This window comes from Oryctolagus cuniculus, chromosome 1 (genome assembly GCF_964237555.1).
Source record: "Oryctolagus cuniculus chromosome 1, mOryCun1.1, whole genome shotgun sequence".
Classification (NCBI taxonomy): Eukaryota; Metazoa; Chordata; class Mammalia; order Lagomorpha; family Leporidae; genus Oryctolagus; species Oryctolagus cuniculus.
In genome coordinates, this window is record NC_091432.1 from 181,072,864 (window position 1) to 181,090,802 (window position 17,939).

The 17,939-nt window shown below is 38.2% G+C and overlaps 1 protein-coding gene across 2 annotated transcripts in view; it reads left to right on the forward strand.

Annotated features, from left to right (window-relative positions):
• ADAMTSL1 (ADAMTS like 1) overlaps nt 1-17,939 on the forward strand; it is a 1,062,044-nt gene that overhangs the window by 301,522 nt on the left and 742,583 nt on the right. For both annotated transcript variants that reach the window (XM_008254434.4, XM_008254437.4), the window contains exon 2: nt 4,636-4,755. In XM_008254434.4, coding sequence (XP_008252656.3) covers nt 4,636-4,755 — 120 coding nt within the window. The remainder of the gene's footprint in view (nt 1-4,635; nt 4,756-17,939) is intronic.

Genomic DNA, 17,939 nt, shown 5'->3' on the forward strand with positions numbered 1-17,939 from the left:
AAGATTGATAAAAAGTTTACTTACTATCCTTCCTTATTGTAAGCAATTTTAAATATTCACTATATATATTTAAATTTTATTTTAGTTATACAAATTTCATATATACAGATTTAGAAACATAGGGGCACTCCCCCCCGTCTGCCCCTATGCACACCCATGCCCCAACCCTTCCTCCTTCCTCTTCACACATTCCTACTCTTAATTTTTACAAAGATCTATTTTCAGGTTACTCGATGATAGTATAGTGAACCCTACACTAAGTAAAAGATTTCAACAAGTAGTATAGAGAAAAAGAAAAAACACTTCCTCAATAGAAGAGACAACAACTATAAATAATTATCAAATCACAAAATGTTAATTTCACCCCAATACATTATACTTCAGGTAATCTATTAGTTATCTCTGATCAGGGAAAACATATGATATCTGTCTTTTGGGAACGACTTATTTCACTAAGTACAATGGTTTCTAGTTGCATCTCCCCCCCCTTTTTTTTTAGAAGACAGGATTTCATTTTTTCCAGTTGAGTAGTACTCCATAGTATACATATACCATAATCTCTTTATCCAGTCAACAGTTGGTGAACATCTGGGTTGATTCCATATCTTAGTTATTGTGAATTGTGCTACAATGAACATGGAGGTACAGATAACACTTTCATATACAGATTTCTTTTGGTTTGGGCAAATTCCCAGGAGTGGGATAGCTAGATCATATGGTAGGTCTACATTCAGATTTCTGAGGTATCTCTATATTGTCTTCCACAGTGGTTGCACCAGTTTACATTCCCAACCAACAGTGGACTGGGGTACCTTTTCCCCATACCCTAGCCAGCATTTGTTCATTGATTTCTATATGAAAGCCATTCTAACGGGGTGAGGTGAAATCTCATTGTGGTTTTGACTTGCATTTCCCTGACGGTTAGTGATCCTGACCATTTTCTCATGTATCTATTGGCCATTTGAATTTCCTCTCTTGAAAAAATGCTGTTCAAGTCCTTTGCCAATTTCTTAACTGGATTGTTTGTTTTGTTATTGTTGAATTTCTTGAGGTCTTTACAGATTCTAGATGTTAACTCTTTATCAATTGTGTGATTTGCAGATATTTTCTCCCATTTTGTAAGTTGCCTCAATTTGTTGAGTGGATCTTTTGCAGTGCAGAAGCTTCTTAGTTAGATGTAATCCCATTTGTCAATTTTGGATTTGATTACCTGTGCTTCTGGGGTCTTTTCCAAAAACTCTTTGCCTATGCCAATGTCGTGCAGAGTTTCTTCAATTTCCTCTAGTAATTTGATGATCTTTGAACCATTTTGAGTGGATTTTTTTTTTGTAAGGAGTAAGGTATGAGTCTAATTTCATACTTCTGCACATGGAGATCCAGTTACTTCAGCACTATTTGCCAAAGAGACTGTCCTTGCTGTAGGGATTGATTTTAGTCCTTTGTCAAAGACAAGTTGGTTGTAGAGGCATTGATTGATTTCTGGAGTTTCTATTCTGTTCCATTGGTCTACAAGTCTGTATTTGTGCCAATATCAGGCCGTTTCTTTCTTTCTTTTTCCTTTTTAAAAGATTGATTTATTTATTTGAAAGAGTTACAAAGAGAGAGAAGGAGAGGAAGAGAGAGGTAGAGCTAGAGAGAGAGAGAGAGAGAGAGAGAGAGGTCTTCTATTCCATTGGTTCACTCCCCAATTGGCCACAATGGCCAGAGCCTTGCCGATCTGAAACCAGGAGACAGGAGCTTCCTCCAGGTCTCTCATTTGGGTGCAGGGGCCCAAGGACTTGGGTCTTCTTCTACTGCTTTTGGATCAGAAGTGGAGCAGCTGGAACTTGAACCGGCACCCATATGGGATGCCGGCACTGCAGGCAGCAGCTTTACCTGCTACACCACAGTGCCAGCCCCTAGGCTGTTTCTTTATAACTACCCTGTAGTATGTGTTGAAATTAAGTATTGTGATGTCTCCAGCTTTGTTTTGTTGTATAAGATTGCTTTAGCTATTTGGCATCTCTTGTGTTTCCATATGAATTTTAGCATCACTTTTTCTAGATCTCTTAAGAATGTCATTGGTATTTTGATTGAGATCACATTGAATCTGTAAATTGCTTTTGCTACTATGGACATTTTGATGATGTTGATTCTTCCCATCCATGAACATGGAAGATTTTTCCATTTTTTAATGTCTTCTTATATTTCTTTCTTTAGTGTTTTGTAATTTTCATCATAGAGATCTTTGACATCCTTGGTTAAATCTATTCCAAGGTTCCAAGTTATTTAATTATTTAGAGCGACTGTGAATAGGATTGATGTTAAAAGTTCATTCTCAGCCATGCCATTGTCTGTGTATACAAAGGCTATTGATTTTTCAATGTTGATTTTATATCCTGCCAATTTACCAAACTATCTCAGTGGAGTTCCAGTACTCTCTCAGTGGGGTCTTTTGGATCCCCTATGTTTAGATTCATGTCATCTGCAAATAGGTGTATTTTGATTTTCTCCTGTCCGCTTTGTATCACTTTGATTTGTTTTTCTTGCCTAATGGCTGCTCCTCTTCTAGTGCAGCTCTCTGCTGTGGCCTGGAAAGGCAGTGGAGGATGGCCCAAGTGCTTGAGCCCCTGCACCCGCATGGGAGACCAGGTGGAAGCACCTGGCTCCTGGTTTCGGATCAGTGCAGCGCTGGCTGTAGTGGCCATTTCGGGGGGTGAACCAATGAAAGGAAGACCTTTCTCTCTGTCTCTCTCTCTCACTGTGTAGTAGAGGCGGAAGATGCAAAGACTGATTCTTAAAAATGTACACTGCATATTCCGCTTCTACTTGTTTACTATCAGTGAGTTCATAACAAAAGTTAACATAGAGGAAACAGGATTGTCTCTCAGTGATTCCGCTTCTCAATGATTACATTAGTTTTTGACGTCTGCCATGATGAATTAGCACATACTTTGTGCCTTATGGGGACAGGAAAGTATTATTTAACAATTTCTGTAGGTCATGGGCCTGGCAAGGAGTGGCTGGATTCTCTGATAAAACTCATGAAGGCTAAAATCATGTTATTGATCAAAGATGCGATTCTGGTCCAGGGTTTGGATTCCCTTTCAGTCACTGGTTGTTGGCAGACTTATTGCCCTCTCATGCTTCTGTGTTCCCCTCAGTTCCCAAGCTAACAATGGCAGGTCAGATTTGTTCACTATTTGAATCCCCTTCTGCAACATCTCTGACTCCTTCCATAGCTGGAGAACACTCTGGATTTCTGGGTTCATATGATTGCATTAGACTCACCTAATTTAATTCACCCAATAGTGAAGTGAATAACTAGTATCTTAATTATATGTGAAATTTTTTTTTGCAATGCAAAGCAGCCTACTGCAGGTGTTACTTCAGAGAATAAAGATCCTGGGACGCAAGATTCTGTCTATTGCTGTAATACTGGCTTACTGAATAAGAGAGGGTATTACATAGAAATGACTGAAAATTACACTCATTCCCAAAGGACTTAGAGTTCAAAATTATTTAATGTATTATAAATTATTTCAGACCATCAAGAAGGTATCAATTAATATAAATACTCACATATTTGTTACTGATATTGTCAATACAATTAAAATGGTGTAAAATTTAAAATTGCATATCATGCATATTAAAATATTATAAATATAGTTAAATAACTTCATGTATGTTTTAAAAACTTGGATTTTAGTTGTTTCTTGAGCAAAATATGCTTTTGATGATAATAATGACTGTTATTTGTTTCATGTGATAAGCCGCCACACTTAAGCATTTTATATGCATTTATCTTCTGTCTTTTCAGCAAGCCAGCAATGTTTATATCATGCCTATTTATGATGAGTCAACTGAGGTTCAGAAGGTAGTGGGGGTACAATGTGATTTGATCATTATGTGAATTTAGAGAGTTAGTCCTTTGTTTCTCCTTAGAGGAGGCTTTAGAGTCAGAATTGTATTTGAATGCTGATTTCAGCGCTCACTCGGCAAATTCCTGAAATCTCTTATGCCTCTAGTTCCTAATGTGTAAAGTGCAGCTGCTAACGGACACCTCATAGGGCTGCTGTAAGATAACATGTGTAAAGAACCTGGTATGTGATAAGCTCTAGAGGAAAGTTCTCCAGTACCTCCTTCCGGAGCAGCTGAGTGCACGTGGTTCTAAAGCACTCCAGTTACTCGGAGAGTCAGTTCTGGGCTCAGGCCAGTGCCTCCTTATCTGGTTGACATTTAATAGGACATCAGGAGCCACCTCAACTCTTAGATCTAGGGGATAGAACCCCGTGAGTCTAAAACCTCTATGTGGTATGTACACATGGGTAGCCCAATGGCATGAGCTATCTAGGAGCCTGACCACACTAGAGAGTTTATAATAATAGTAATTGATTGTCAGCATCACAGACACACCAGCCAGTCTGTAGGCATCAACTTAGCAAGAGACTTTCCTGGCACCCATCAGAGGAGCCGCGGGCTAGAATGTTCTGGTGGCTGTCACATTAATATGTGTTTGTGTGCATTGTTTTTGGCTGCTCTAATCAAACTTGAAATAAATCCAAGAGGTTTCTACAGCTCTGAGATGTTAATCCCTATGTGTCCCTCTCTCCAGGCCTTGTCAGAAAGCTTAATTCAGCTACTTTATCTCTCTAGGTATGTGGAGACCCAAGCCAAGGGGCTGTTTTCCTGCGGGAATTTACACTGATTCGAAGAGAGAGCCTTCATGATGACTTCCTGTCTGACCTCTTGAATAGTCACAAAACAGAAGACTTGGTAAAATGTCTCTTCTCTGTTTATTCATGGAAACACAGGGGCTCATGGCTGATTCTGACTGCTGTGGAAGTAGTGTTAGCAAAGCCAAAGATACTTGGATGGTATTGTCTCATATCTATGAGAGAAGGGGGTAGCAATGTGATGTGGCATTGGACAGAGTATATGGGCAACCTTCTGGCATTTGCTGGGTCTGGCAAGTTTTGAATATTTCACTTGAGTGCTATAGTTTGTTTGTGGCAATATGTGGAGTATTCTTATTAAAGTAGTTGATGTTTAGCCAAGGAGGCTCAACATGAAATGGTACTAATTTAAATGAGTGCAGAAAAAAGATTTATATGTAAAGCTGAGATTGCCTTAAAGGGTCACTGGAAATTCTGCCATCTTCCTATGCTGGATTCTTTGTAGATATTTTTACTTCAAAGTGTTAGTCATATTTATGTTATGAACATTTGTTTCTCTCATGGTGGTTTAGGAAAAAAACAAAAAGGAAGTCTTTTAGAAAATGAGTTCTCAAACGGAAACAAGTAGCTGGTTGGTAATGTTAAGATACAGGCCCCTCTATACTTGCAAGTCAGACTGTGATTCCCAATTGGTATTTCAATGTGAGAATTGGAATGGCAACTTCTGGGTGTTCTAAACATGGCTCTGTAGGGTGAGATCTTCTGTTCAATAGTACCTGGATTGGAATTAGAGGATGGTGTGTACACAAACAAGTGGATTTATTGCCAAACCATAAAATTATAGAATCACAGAAAACAATGCCTTAGAATACCTTTGAAGCAAACATTAAGTGTTTTCACATATACTGCTTCTGCCTAGCCACCATACTGCCCACTCTCAAGAGGTCAAGAGGTCATTGTTTGCATGTTTATCTTAAATAATTCTCTTCTAGACACCGAGTAAATAGGTCCTCTCCATAGTCACTCATAGGCTACTGCTTATTCTGTTGTCATGTACAACTTCTCCATGGTAAGCATTCATATCATTCTCCAAGCTTGGGCAACAACAAGGTAGGAATACTGGCAAAGGTTCCCAAGGGTACCATAATTAATTTTCATATGACTTGTACATTTTTTGCAGTAAGTTCTTAAAATACATGACCTACCTCTTAACATTTCAAAGCTTTAGTTGAGATCTACTATGATACCTTGCCGTTCATATTTTATTACTCCTTTATGTGAACAGTATCTTGCAATGATTTTAAGTGTTGTGCCACTTGATATTATACAAATCTGAACTGTGTTATTGCATATTGGATTTGGTTTCTGTAAATTCCTGGCAAGTGCTGCTCGTGTGTACTATATGAAAATTTCATCAGCAAGTCTATTATTATTACATCACTTATACTAGGAAGGAAATATAATAATACAAACTAATTATGAACATGATGGAATTGTTTTAGTGTTTCCTCTAAAAGCAGGTTTTGTATCTTCACAAGCATTGAAGGTATCACAAATATTATTACATTGATTTCCATCATAATGAAAACTACGCATGCTGCTGAAGATTTTCAGTCATACTGAGTTCATAAGAAACTGAGTGGATAGAATTATTTAAGCTGAAAAGGGAATCTCCTGACAATACAAGTAGCCAAAGCAGGGGATGCATTAGCATGTAGGAAGAAAAGAAAAATCAAATCTTCCTAAACACAAGAAGCTAATTAATTCAGCATCCTCATAAGTTTGTGAAATTCTAACAATTTCTATGGAAATTGTCTATATCATAGTTTGACACTATGAAATACTTTTAATGGTGACTTTTTTTTTCTAAAGACATTAAAAGATGAATTGCCAGAATCTGTCTAGTGCAAGAGTGCAAACATGATTTGCTCCCTGAATGAAATAGACAGAAAAGTGGACAGTACTTGCATTCCCCTGTTTGATGGGTTTTCATCTCATCGGGAAGAATTAACAAGATATCATTCTGGTAAAAATCTCAGAAACCACTTGGCAAAGTCGAGTGGATGAGAGTAAAAGTGGTTGAACAACATAATCTCAGTAAACAATTCTATCTGCTTTCAAGTAAATCCTCCTCAGTATCCCAATGACATTTATTCAGATTTTTCACCTCCACTACTATTGGCTGTGAGGGTCGGGTTCTTAGACCCTCCAGCAATAAATTGAAAGAGACTTGCGCACACACAGCAAGAAAAGGAAGCAGGATTCATTATAGCAAAGCGATTGTGTCCTCCTGAAGAAGGTAAAAGTGGGCCAGTTGATCTCATGCCTCCCATCTGGATTAGCAGCTTGGCTCCCCAGGAACAGGAACCCCCAGTTAATTGTTAACTCCTTAGAATCTACTCCAGCATTTGTGTTTGAGAAATGCTAAGTTATGTTAAGGGTTTCTTAGAAATCTCACCATAACTACTCTGTGTTTCCGTGTTTGTATGTTAGATTGAAGACACTGAGAATTATACCACAGAATACAAAGGAAAGGGTCTTATAAATGTGGAAATCCTTTGAGATGCAAAATCCTATTGTTAAAATGGTATGAGTGACTTTAGTGTTCAATGAAGTGATGAAAGAATAGTTGAGATTACCTGTCATGATGTTCCTTCAAGCTAGTATATCGGTTTATTATAAATAATGTAAATTCAGGAATGTGTGCCACTTGGTATTTGTGGAAGTAACATTCCTATCCCCAATATGTAAAACATTTAGACAGAAGTAGCAATAAGTATAGGAAAGACCTTATCATACTTCTGGCTAAAATTATCACTGTCCTTCTTCTAGGACTTTAGTTTTTCTTCTCTCATACTTTTCCTTTACTAAAATTTTTTCAGAATAGTTTTCTTTAAAAAATTCAAGTAATTTTTGAAAATCAAAGCAGCCTGACTTATTTGTGGAAACTTTCAGCCTAAAAACTTAATTGATCTCACTAAAAGCTTAATTTATGCTGCCCAAAGTAAAGATTTAAATTTGACCTTCAAATGACATTCCCTCAACCTCTTTTTAAATAAGAACTTTTGGCACAAATATACTTTTACAGTGCATTAGAAAAATTTCCCAGCTAACTTCCTCTCAGTGGGCCAATTTTGTCCACCACACCAAGAAGCAACCTTGGTGAACATCCACATAGAAGCCACATTAAGCAACTGCACTTCTAATCATCGCCTGAAATGCTGCCTGTGTGTGATTTGCATTGTTTGCAGAGAGGGAGTAGGATGTTTGTCCAAGGCTGTCATTAGTTAGTTGAGAAACAGATCACATTGGTTTTGGTTGTCAGCTGGATACAACATCAGGTAAAAATTAACATGAAATTCATTAAAGAATGGGATTTTTTTTTCTTCAGTATGTAATTGGTGCAAACCTTACTTGCCTGCAGTTTTGTGGATCACAAAGTAGTTAAATCACAGTAAATTTGGTAGAGTAGAAACTTATTTAAATATTTACACAGATTGAAATTAAAGTGTTCCTTTGAATTACTGGTAAAATAAAGGTGTCTTTTGTGGAACAGAAATGAGTTTTCAAGAGGAAATATTCAGATATACCATAGAGTTTATTTTTTTAGGTCATCATTAATTTGCTGAAGCTCAACTAAAAGAAAAATGCAACTTACAAAGAATTGTTCTGCTTCTAAGTAAATTAGTTTTCTCCCTGGGTTGTGTTGTGGACAAGGTATGTGTTGTGGGTTAGGTGGCGGTGGCATATAAAATCCCTGTTCCGGACTCTTGCCTATTACCTAGAGAAGCATTACTGCTTCCTCTGAGTCTTAGGTAGCAGAGCCCCTCCCTTTGCTGGCCTCTTCTGAGGTTGGAAAAGGAAATGGTAACATAGTACTGCTCCCAGGCTCCAGGAGAGACCAGGCACCTCCTGGGGGGAGGGGTCATTTGACTGAAAGGTGGGTGGACAGGATTACATGGGGGGGGGAGGTGTGCCTTCCATCTTGTGGCCCTAATCTAGCTCTCTGCCTTATCCCATATCATTCCTCCCTCAGAGATTTATGACCCTTAATCACAAGGGAGTGCAGGAGGATGCAGATCCATCACATCTGCTGTTTCTGCTTCCCAGTGATAAGGAGTATAGAGCTTGCCTATGAGTTCAGAAATCTCTTCCTATCTGATCTAATGAATCCATCTCATGAATCAGTCCATACATCTCCAGCATGGTCATCATTACTCTGAGAAGTCAGATTTTTTTTTTTTTTTTTTTGACAGGCAGAGTGGATAGTGAGAGAGAGAGAGACAGAGAGAAAGGTCTTCCTTTTTGCCATTGGTTCACCCTCCAATGGCCACCGCGGCCAGCGCGCTGCGGCCGGCACACCACGCAGATCCGATGGCAGGAGCCAGGTGCTTCTCCTGGTCTCCCATGGGGTGCAGGGCCCAAGCACCTGGGACATCCTCCACTGCACTCCCTGGCCACAGCAGAGAGCTGGCCTGGAAGAGGGGCAACCAGGACAGAACCTGGCGCCCCGACCGGGACTAGAACCCGGTGTGCCAGCGCCGCTAGGTGGAGGATTAGCCTAGTGAGCCGCGGCGCTGGCCAGAGAAGTCAGATTTTGAAACAGACAAGTTTATTTATCAGTATGAGCAAAATTGAAAAAAATACCAGTGGCGTGCACTTTAAGAAGGGAAGAATATATTTCATTGTTTTCCACATAGTGGATGCTGATAGACTGTTCCTGAGCAGATTGTAAAACCATCTAGCCTGAGCATAAAGATTTTTAATGTCTCTTTCAGTAAACATACTACTGTTAGAGTAGTGGTAACAGAGGCCATTAACAGCTACACATGCTCCTCCCTGTTCTGTCAGTATATATTCTAAGGCCTGTTGGTTGTTCCTAACTATGCTAGCATCCATGGACTTGAGTACTTGTTGTAAAAGTTGGCCTAAAATGTAGGCTAGGTTATCTAAGGCAATGATCAGATTTTAAGAATTAGCTTCTTAAGACATACGAGGATCTTGCAGGATTATAATAGAAGAACTCACTAGGAGTTCTCCTGCCAGTAGTAGCATCCAGAGAGGATTAAGAGAAGAGGTAGATAAGACATGCCTGCCTTAAAGTGCTGCAGTTGTAATATGACAAGAGCAAAGGCCTTCCTTATCTTTTTGCCTTTTGAAGAGGTATTTGAGGTCTTTGGTTCACAGGAGTAGGCAGACTTATCTCTCATGTGTGCCTGTGAAGACTCAAGAGGTAGAAGATGAATCCTTGACATAGAGATGATAAGAAACTCCTAGAAAAGTAGCTACCTGTTGAGTTATTTTAAGACACAAATTAGGGTCCATTGTCACTCTGGAGTGACCTTGGATGTTCAAAGCGTGGATACCTATGGGGGCTTTTCTGTTTGATGTGGAAAAACTTCTGTCCATCCTTGCAAGAATCAATAAAAACTAGAAGATAGTTGTAGTTATTTGATGGAGGCGTGCTAGTAAAATCAATCTACCAGTCTTCAGCTGGGTAGGTTCCTCTCCTTTGCACAGGAGTCAGCAAAGGAGGTGGCCTAAGGTGGCCACGAGGGTTATTTTGTAAACAAAGGGGATAGGAATGAGTTACTTCCCTTATGACAGCATGCAGTCCTTTTCCTCCCAATACTTGAGAGAGTATTTGTATTAAAGCTCATCTTCCAGGATGGATAGAGCCATGTATTTCCTTAATAATTTTCCATTGGGAGCATAATGTTATGATCTACTGTCTACTGTATCTAAAGTCTACTGTCTAATAACATCTTTAGCATAACTCATTGCTGAGCCCATTAGATCTTAGCCTCAATAGAGTGAAGCTCTCATCATTACAAGCTGAGGTATTAGTGCCATTTCCAGAATTTTCTGTATAGCAGCTGATTTTGCTGTCTTATCTGCTGATGCATGGCTGTCTTCATTTTAGTGTCCCCTACTGACAGCCGCGTCCAAAGGTTCCAGTACTGCCTGAAGTAGGGCTAATATCTCCTTTACATGCATAATGGGAGAGTTCTTTGCAGTCAATAGGCCTCTTTCTCTCCAAATTGCTGCATGAGCATGTAACATAAGGGAAGCATATTTGGAAGCTGCGTGTATGTATGTGTGGTATGTGTGTGTCTGTGTGTGTGTGTATAAACTTGGTGGCCTTTTCCTAATTAAAGCAATACATTCAGCCTTTTGAGTTGAAGTATTACTTGGCATTGTCTGAGCTTCTGTTACCTGGTTAAGATTCACAATGGAATAATCTGCCTTTCTAACTTCTTCCTTCACATAACTACTGCCATCAATAAACCACTCAACATCTGTATTCTCTAGAGGTTTATTTAATAGCTCAAGTCTACTAGAATGCACTTGTTTTTTAGTTTCTGCACAAGAGTAAGTTAAATCTTCAGTACACTCAGGTGGCACCAGAGTTGCTGGGTTGAGGATTTGGCATACTTTGAGTTATCTCAATTGAGTCAACAACAGGGCCTGATATTTTGTCAGGTGCCCTCCTGTTAGCCATTGATATTCTTCAATTTCTAAATCCCCTTGCACCTGGTGGGGCTGGCATGCTGCAAGCTTGGTGGCTTCTTTCACCATGAGTGCTGTAGAAGCAATAGCCCTTAATCATGTAGGGCACACTGCAGCTATGAATATCTGTTTAGAAAAACAAGCTACTAGTCATAGAAGTGGACCCAATTTTTGAGTAAGCACTCCTAATGTTGCACCCTATTTGTCTGCAATAAACAAGGTGAATAGCTTATTCAGGTTAGGGATTCCTAGTGTTGGGGTTTCTGTTAATAGCTGTTTAATTCTTTGGAAGGCTTTCTGTAGCTCTCCTGTCCAGTAAAGTGGATCAATGTCAGGATATATGTATATGTGTATATATATATATGTATATATATATATACATATATATATATATATATATATATATATATATGGCTTTAACTGTTAACCCAAATCCTGGAATCCATGTTCTACAAAATCCTGCCATTCCCAGAAATTTCCTTATCTGCTTTTTCATCTGTGGTGGTTCTATATACAAAATAGCTTCTTTTCTCTTCGATGAAAGAGCATACTTTCCTGGGATCGCAATATATCCTAGGTAATTTACTTCTTGTTTAGAACTCTGAGCTTTGATAGGGAAACTCTATGTCCTTGTTTTGGTTAAAAATTTAAGACCTGGATGGTGTTTTTATCTGAGTCCTCACCAGGGTGAACACCGCCATCAAAAAAGTGCCAGTAGACTTGGAGGCACATGCGTGCATGATTAGGGCTTTTCCACAATGCGCCAAATAAACTCAAAGGCTGTTACCACCATCGCTGGATACAGGAGGTTACACTTCATGCCAGGAAGTTGAGTTCCTGTGTGATGAAACCCACCAGCAGAATTCTACATAAATCCCTTGGTTATTGTACCCTACAAATTTCCAGGGAGCTTGTGCCACCGTGTCTAAAGCTTAGACCTTAGAAGGTTCTGCTGTTGCTGTGGTCTTAGTGATTCACAGGAAGCAATTAACAAAAAGCCAGCATAAAGCTAAAATGATAAACTAGATACCTGAGATATATTTCTCAGGGCCTTCCAGGCATCCCAAATATTGAGAGCCCTTTGACATAGCCAGGAAATTTTATCCTGAGGTTGCAACACAATTCCATGCCTGGAACACATTTCAGAGTAATAAGAAACAGCATAAAGAAAAAATAAAAAACTAAAATAAAAAATCATAATCTTGCTGATCAGGCATGCAGCATGTACCCGGTTATGGAGGCTGCCATTTTGGGATTGGGATCTGTTACCTGTCTTCCCGTAAAGGTGGAAGTCCCTTGGTGGCTCCATGTTAGAGATCATGTATTTTAACTGGGGCTGCCATATTGAGGCAGAAGTTCCCCCCTCCATGCAGGAAGTAGAGCCTCTGCCATGTCTGGAGTCCCACCTTCCTGATGCCAGCTGTGATTACAAGGCAACAGAATCTGTTTCACTGGTCTGCTCTACCAGGTAATACCAGAAATTAGCATATGAAAAGTCACCCTAGCATGCCTGATCACAAAAAAAAAAAAAAAAAAAAAATCCTTCCATAAAACTAAGGGTTTAAATTCCACCTTGTCCAATAATATAAATTATCCTTAAAAACACATCACAAACAACCTGAAAACAACCTGAAATCAGCCAACATATACAGACTGGCCCACATTTTCCCTGCTTCTCTGCTAAATCCCATTAATGCTAACAATCTGTATGAGCCTCTCTTCACATGCAAGCCTTGCAACCAGGAAACTTAGACACGCTGTAGACATCAATATTTGCATTGTAGATGACTTTCCTGACCCATGAATGCTCACAGAAGAGAGACTAGGGGACAGAGATATTTTCAAGATTTCGAAACCAAGTACTGCTGAGACAGAAACTGATTGAATTCTACCTACCACACGGCTGTTTCTGGAGTGAATTTTCTCCTGGCTAGCTGCCAATATGTTGTGGGCTAGATGGTAGCTAACATCCCTATTCCAGGCTCTTTCCTCTTACCTAGAGAAGCATTCCTGAGTCCACAGGAAGAGAGATAGCCTCTCCCCATTGTCGGCCTCCTATGTGGTTGGAATGGGGAGTGATTACATTATACCAATCCCGTGCCCCAGGTGAGGGGAGGTACATCCTAGAAATGGAGTCATTTGACTGACACGTGGGTAGATAGGTTTACACAGTGCAGGGGATGTGTGGCTTCCAACTCTTGGCCCAAATCTAGCTACCTGCCTTATTCCATATCGGTTGGATGTGGGGTGGAATATGGGTAGTGACAGAGAAGGCAGTATTATTTTTATAAACTGAAAAGTTAATTCAAGTAACATATACATGCTTATATCAAATAGAATATAACTGTTTCCATGTGTTCTTGTGGTGTTCATCAACATCCTCCATAACCCTCCTAAGGAAATGCTGGAATGTAAGTATTAATACATGAAGGTAATAACTTAATTTGTTTAATTGTATTCTGAAATTGGCTACTATTTTAGAATACTTAGCTGATGTAAATACAAGGTAGCAATGTGTGAAGAGCATTTCAGTTACAGAATAATGATCCATCATGTTGCTGTCTCAGAATCTTTCTACCTGAATGAATTCAGCACATTTTAGTGAGAATTTTCATTACCAAACAAAATTTCCATCTAATTGCAACATCACCCCCACTCTCAACCACCATAGTATTTGTGGAATAAAGAATAGGAGGGCCAGTGCCGAGGCTCACTAGGCTAATCCTCCACCTAGCGGCGCCGGCACACCAGGTTCTAGTCCCGGTCGGGGCGCCGGATTCTGTCCTGGTTGCCCCTTTTCCAGGCCAGCTCTCTGCTGTGGCCAGGGAGTGCAGTGGAGGATGGCCCAAGTACTTGGGCCCTGTACCCCATGGGAGAACAGGATAAGCACCTGGCTCCTGCCATCAGATCAGTGCGGTGAGCCAGCCGCATCGCGCCAGCTGCGGTGGCCATTGGAGGGTGAACCAATGGCAAAAAGGAAGACCTTCCTCTCTGTCTCTCTCTCTCACTGTCCACTCTGCCTATCAAAAAATAAATAAATAAATAAAAGAAAAAAAATAGGAGGAAGTAACATTTAATTAGAAAGGAAGGCACATATACTCAAAATTGCTTATTACCTAATATGGCCTTTATTAATAATTGACTACCATAGTTTTTCTGAACTAATTTGTTGATGGAAAGAAGAAAAAGTATAGTGACATTGAAGGGGCCAAATTTCAGAAATGGGAGTATATTCCAATTCAATTTTTGATTTTGTGGCACATATGCAAGTTTTAATTGAGTTGGCTACCAAAATTCCTTCTTGGACAAATGCAGTGAGACAAGAACACTAGATTTGGTTTATGAAACACTTGTTACTTTGAGTTATAGTATCTCACAATTTATCTCATATTTTATGAATCATAGAGAATACATAAAATATATCACCTATTGGAGGTTTTAAATTGCTATCATCTGCCTGTGTTAGAATTTTCTAAGGTATTGTTACCTTACTTTGTATGTGTGTGTGTGTATCTTCAAAGTTCTGCATATAAGTGTCTTACATAACTGCATTTTCTTATTTTTCCATCTTCTAAGCTAATAGTCTATATTGTTTCCACATTTCTCTGGAAGAACAGAGAAAGCTGTGGAAGGTCATTATGCACCAAGCACCTTACTCTGGGATTTATAATTCTCAGTATAACCTGAAGAAGGAAATAAATAGCTCCATTATGGAATAATAATAATAATAATCCATTATAATTATAATTTTAGAAAAATATAATTTTAGAAAAATACAAACCTGAATGCAATGTAAGTGATTACATTTAATTGAAGATATATAGTTAATTAAAATCCTGTCATTTACTTGTATCCAAGAGAAACAATGGCACCAATAGTGAATTTCTTGTGAGAAATAGTTTTAAATAATAAAAATAGACTTAAATAAAAAAGAAAGGGAGAGAAAATACATTGGTTGAAGTTGTGAACTGTGTTTTCTTCCATTTAACTGTTTGAAATAGTAAATTGGCAGTTGTTGGAGAGCCCAGTCTTCTGATCTTGAAAGACTGAGTGGATAATTTATGGATTCTGCAGAACTTTAGTGTTTAACTTTGATGCATCCATGCAGACTTTATCCATAAGAGTTCCATATTACTGCATCCATTTCTGTTTGCCCGTGTATGGTACAAATGTATGAAAAAAATTCCCTCCTCCATCTTGTGTCATGATAAACATTCCTGTAACAAAAGGCAGGTTAATAAGAGAGAAGTTTAACAAATGTATGGGAATTTTATGTGATACAGGAAAGGAAAACCCATAGACCCAGAGAAAACCATCTATATGTTGCTTTGAATAAAAGGAAAATAGACAGCTGAATAGAAATGTGATTAATAAAATGGTATGATCCAGTGGTAATACACTGAAGGGGAGAAAACCAGCAAGCCCTGTCTTTTCAACTCTTCCTGGTCTATGTAGCACTTCTTCCTTCTGGGTATTGGGCAATAGTTCTCTGGAACGAGGATCTTCAACAGAGAAGGCAAGAGAGAAAGAATGTGATGATTAAAGGTTTTGTGGCTTGGTTTTAGGGAGAGTAATATATGTATGTGTATGTGTATATAAGATGTATATATGTATGTGTATACATATACACACGTATATATGTATAAAATAGAGGTGGGAACAGTGAGTTCCAACTTTAGAATGTTGCTTACCCTTCTGATAGGGAGGGAGGAAGAAGAATTGGATAGGCTATTCTACATAGTACACTTTAGCAGTATTTAATTTTTTAAAAAAAGAGAATGTGATATACTGTTAATTTTGCTTAAATGTCTATCGTTTACACTTATGTTTGCTTCATTGTTCATTGTACTTTTTAAGATAAAAATGTTTTACTATATATATAATAAAGCTTTAGAATCAAGTTTGGCAAATAACACAAAAATAAATGTTGTTTTTATTAGCAGTGGTTGAACTGAAAAATCTTTGAAATATAAAGTGACTACGTTCACCTCCCCAATTTAATATATACACTATTCACATTTTTGCCTCATGGTATAATTAAGGAATTGTCAAAAATATGACAGCAGAACACAAGATCATGGGGCCTCCTATCAGTTCATGAACTGCGACTGTAGTAAATAATGTCAGGATGATAAATTTCAGCATTAAGGAGAGGAGATTTATTTTACACTTGACCTTTGGGATTAGCCGAAAACAATTATCCTTTAAGGAATTTTTTTCTTTATCAAGTTCTAATTTCCTTACAGCTTATATAGTCCCTATCTGTTGTTTATGAGATGTCTACCATTTGCTAGGATCCTGTCATTTATTCCAAACAGCAAATAGATATCAAGATTAATTATCTAAGGGACATTAGAGGTAATAAAATGTGAGGCATTAAAAATCCCAGCACTAAAGCACACAGATTTTTAAGATCAAAGAACCTTTCAAATATAAAACAAAATTCTGTTTAAAAAATTTAACATCAGCCAGAAATCCATAAATAATGTATAAATTTTGTGACACATTTTGAGTACATTTTTGTGTTTCACATTTTAAGTACCTTCCCAAAGAGAACTTTGTCAATCGTGGTGAAATTTCAATACTAGATTGATTCTTGCTAGGCCTGAATGCAGCTTTCTTCTTTAAGTTAGTGTTAAAATCCCTGAGATAGTCACGACTTACAGTTATCCTTAAGTAAACTGGCATACTCTGACATCAGTGTCAAATATCTTTAGTCCAAGTGATATATTCAAGGAGCTGAATATTTGCTACTTCACTTGGAACTGTCCTAGTGAACTTAAATTTAGGAATTGTGATTTAAATTACACCTCAGAAAATCACTTAGGGCACTAAGAGTGTTTATTGATTCTGTGTGTTAATGTGCTTAATATAAATAGCTGTTTTACTGCACAGAAAGATTAATTAATTGTCTGACTACCAACTTGTGAGATGCGTTTCCATGCCTATGTTTATGCCATTTATGAATCAGGCATGTTTGAGGCACGGCACACCAGTGGTTGAAGACCCCTAGAAAGGAGTGGTCGGTCAGTGATTCTTCTAGTGGTTATATGACATCCTTTGGCACCAGAGGGACACCAGAGAACTGCTGAGTAGAATGAAAGTGATCAGAAAGCCCAAGAGCATGGTGTGTCCTTGAGTCAGATTACTGTCACCTGATGTTAGGGAGCCTGAGCGGATGCACTTCAGGATGTGGGCTGTGGTGAAGTGTCCCTTTGATACAGCACGTGTTCTCATTGCTTATTTTAATCTTGTTATTCAGGATCAGTAGAAATGTAGGATTGTAATTGGGTTGATCAATTGAAGCAGAACAGCAAAAGGACATAATATACTAGAATGATCTCATGGAATAAATACATTTTTAAATGTTAATTTCAAAATTATATATCATTGCTAATTGTAACTTTTAAGTAAGAATAATGTCATGTTTTAGCTTACTTAAAATGATATTAATGGAAAGTTTTGGAGAGAATCACATTTTAATTTCCCTTTGTATTAAGTTCAATTCCATCTTGATGTTGATAGTTGGGATTAAAAAACTAAACATTAATATATATCATTTAGATTTACATATGGAAATTTTACTAAGAGAAAACAAACTATACCTACAGTTACGTTGTATTACTAATATAAACCACAGGATGCTATGTCAAGGTGTCATTCATAAAGTCTGAAACCCAAAGAGGAGTTGTTTTTCAGTTTATTTTCACTGACTGTGAGAATTATGGCAAGGATGTGACTTTTGAACTTTGTTTCCTGATCTTTAAAATAAAC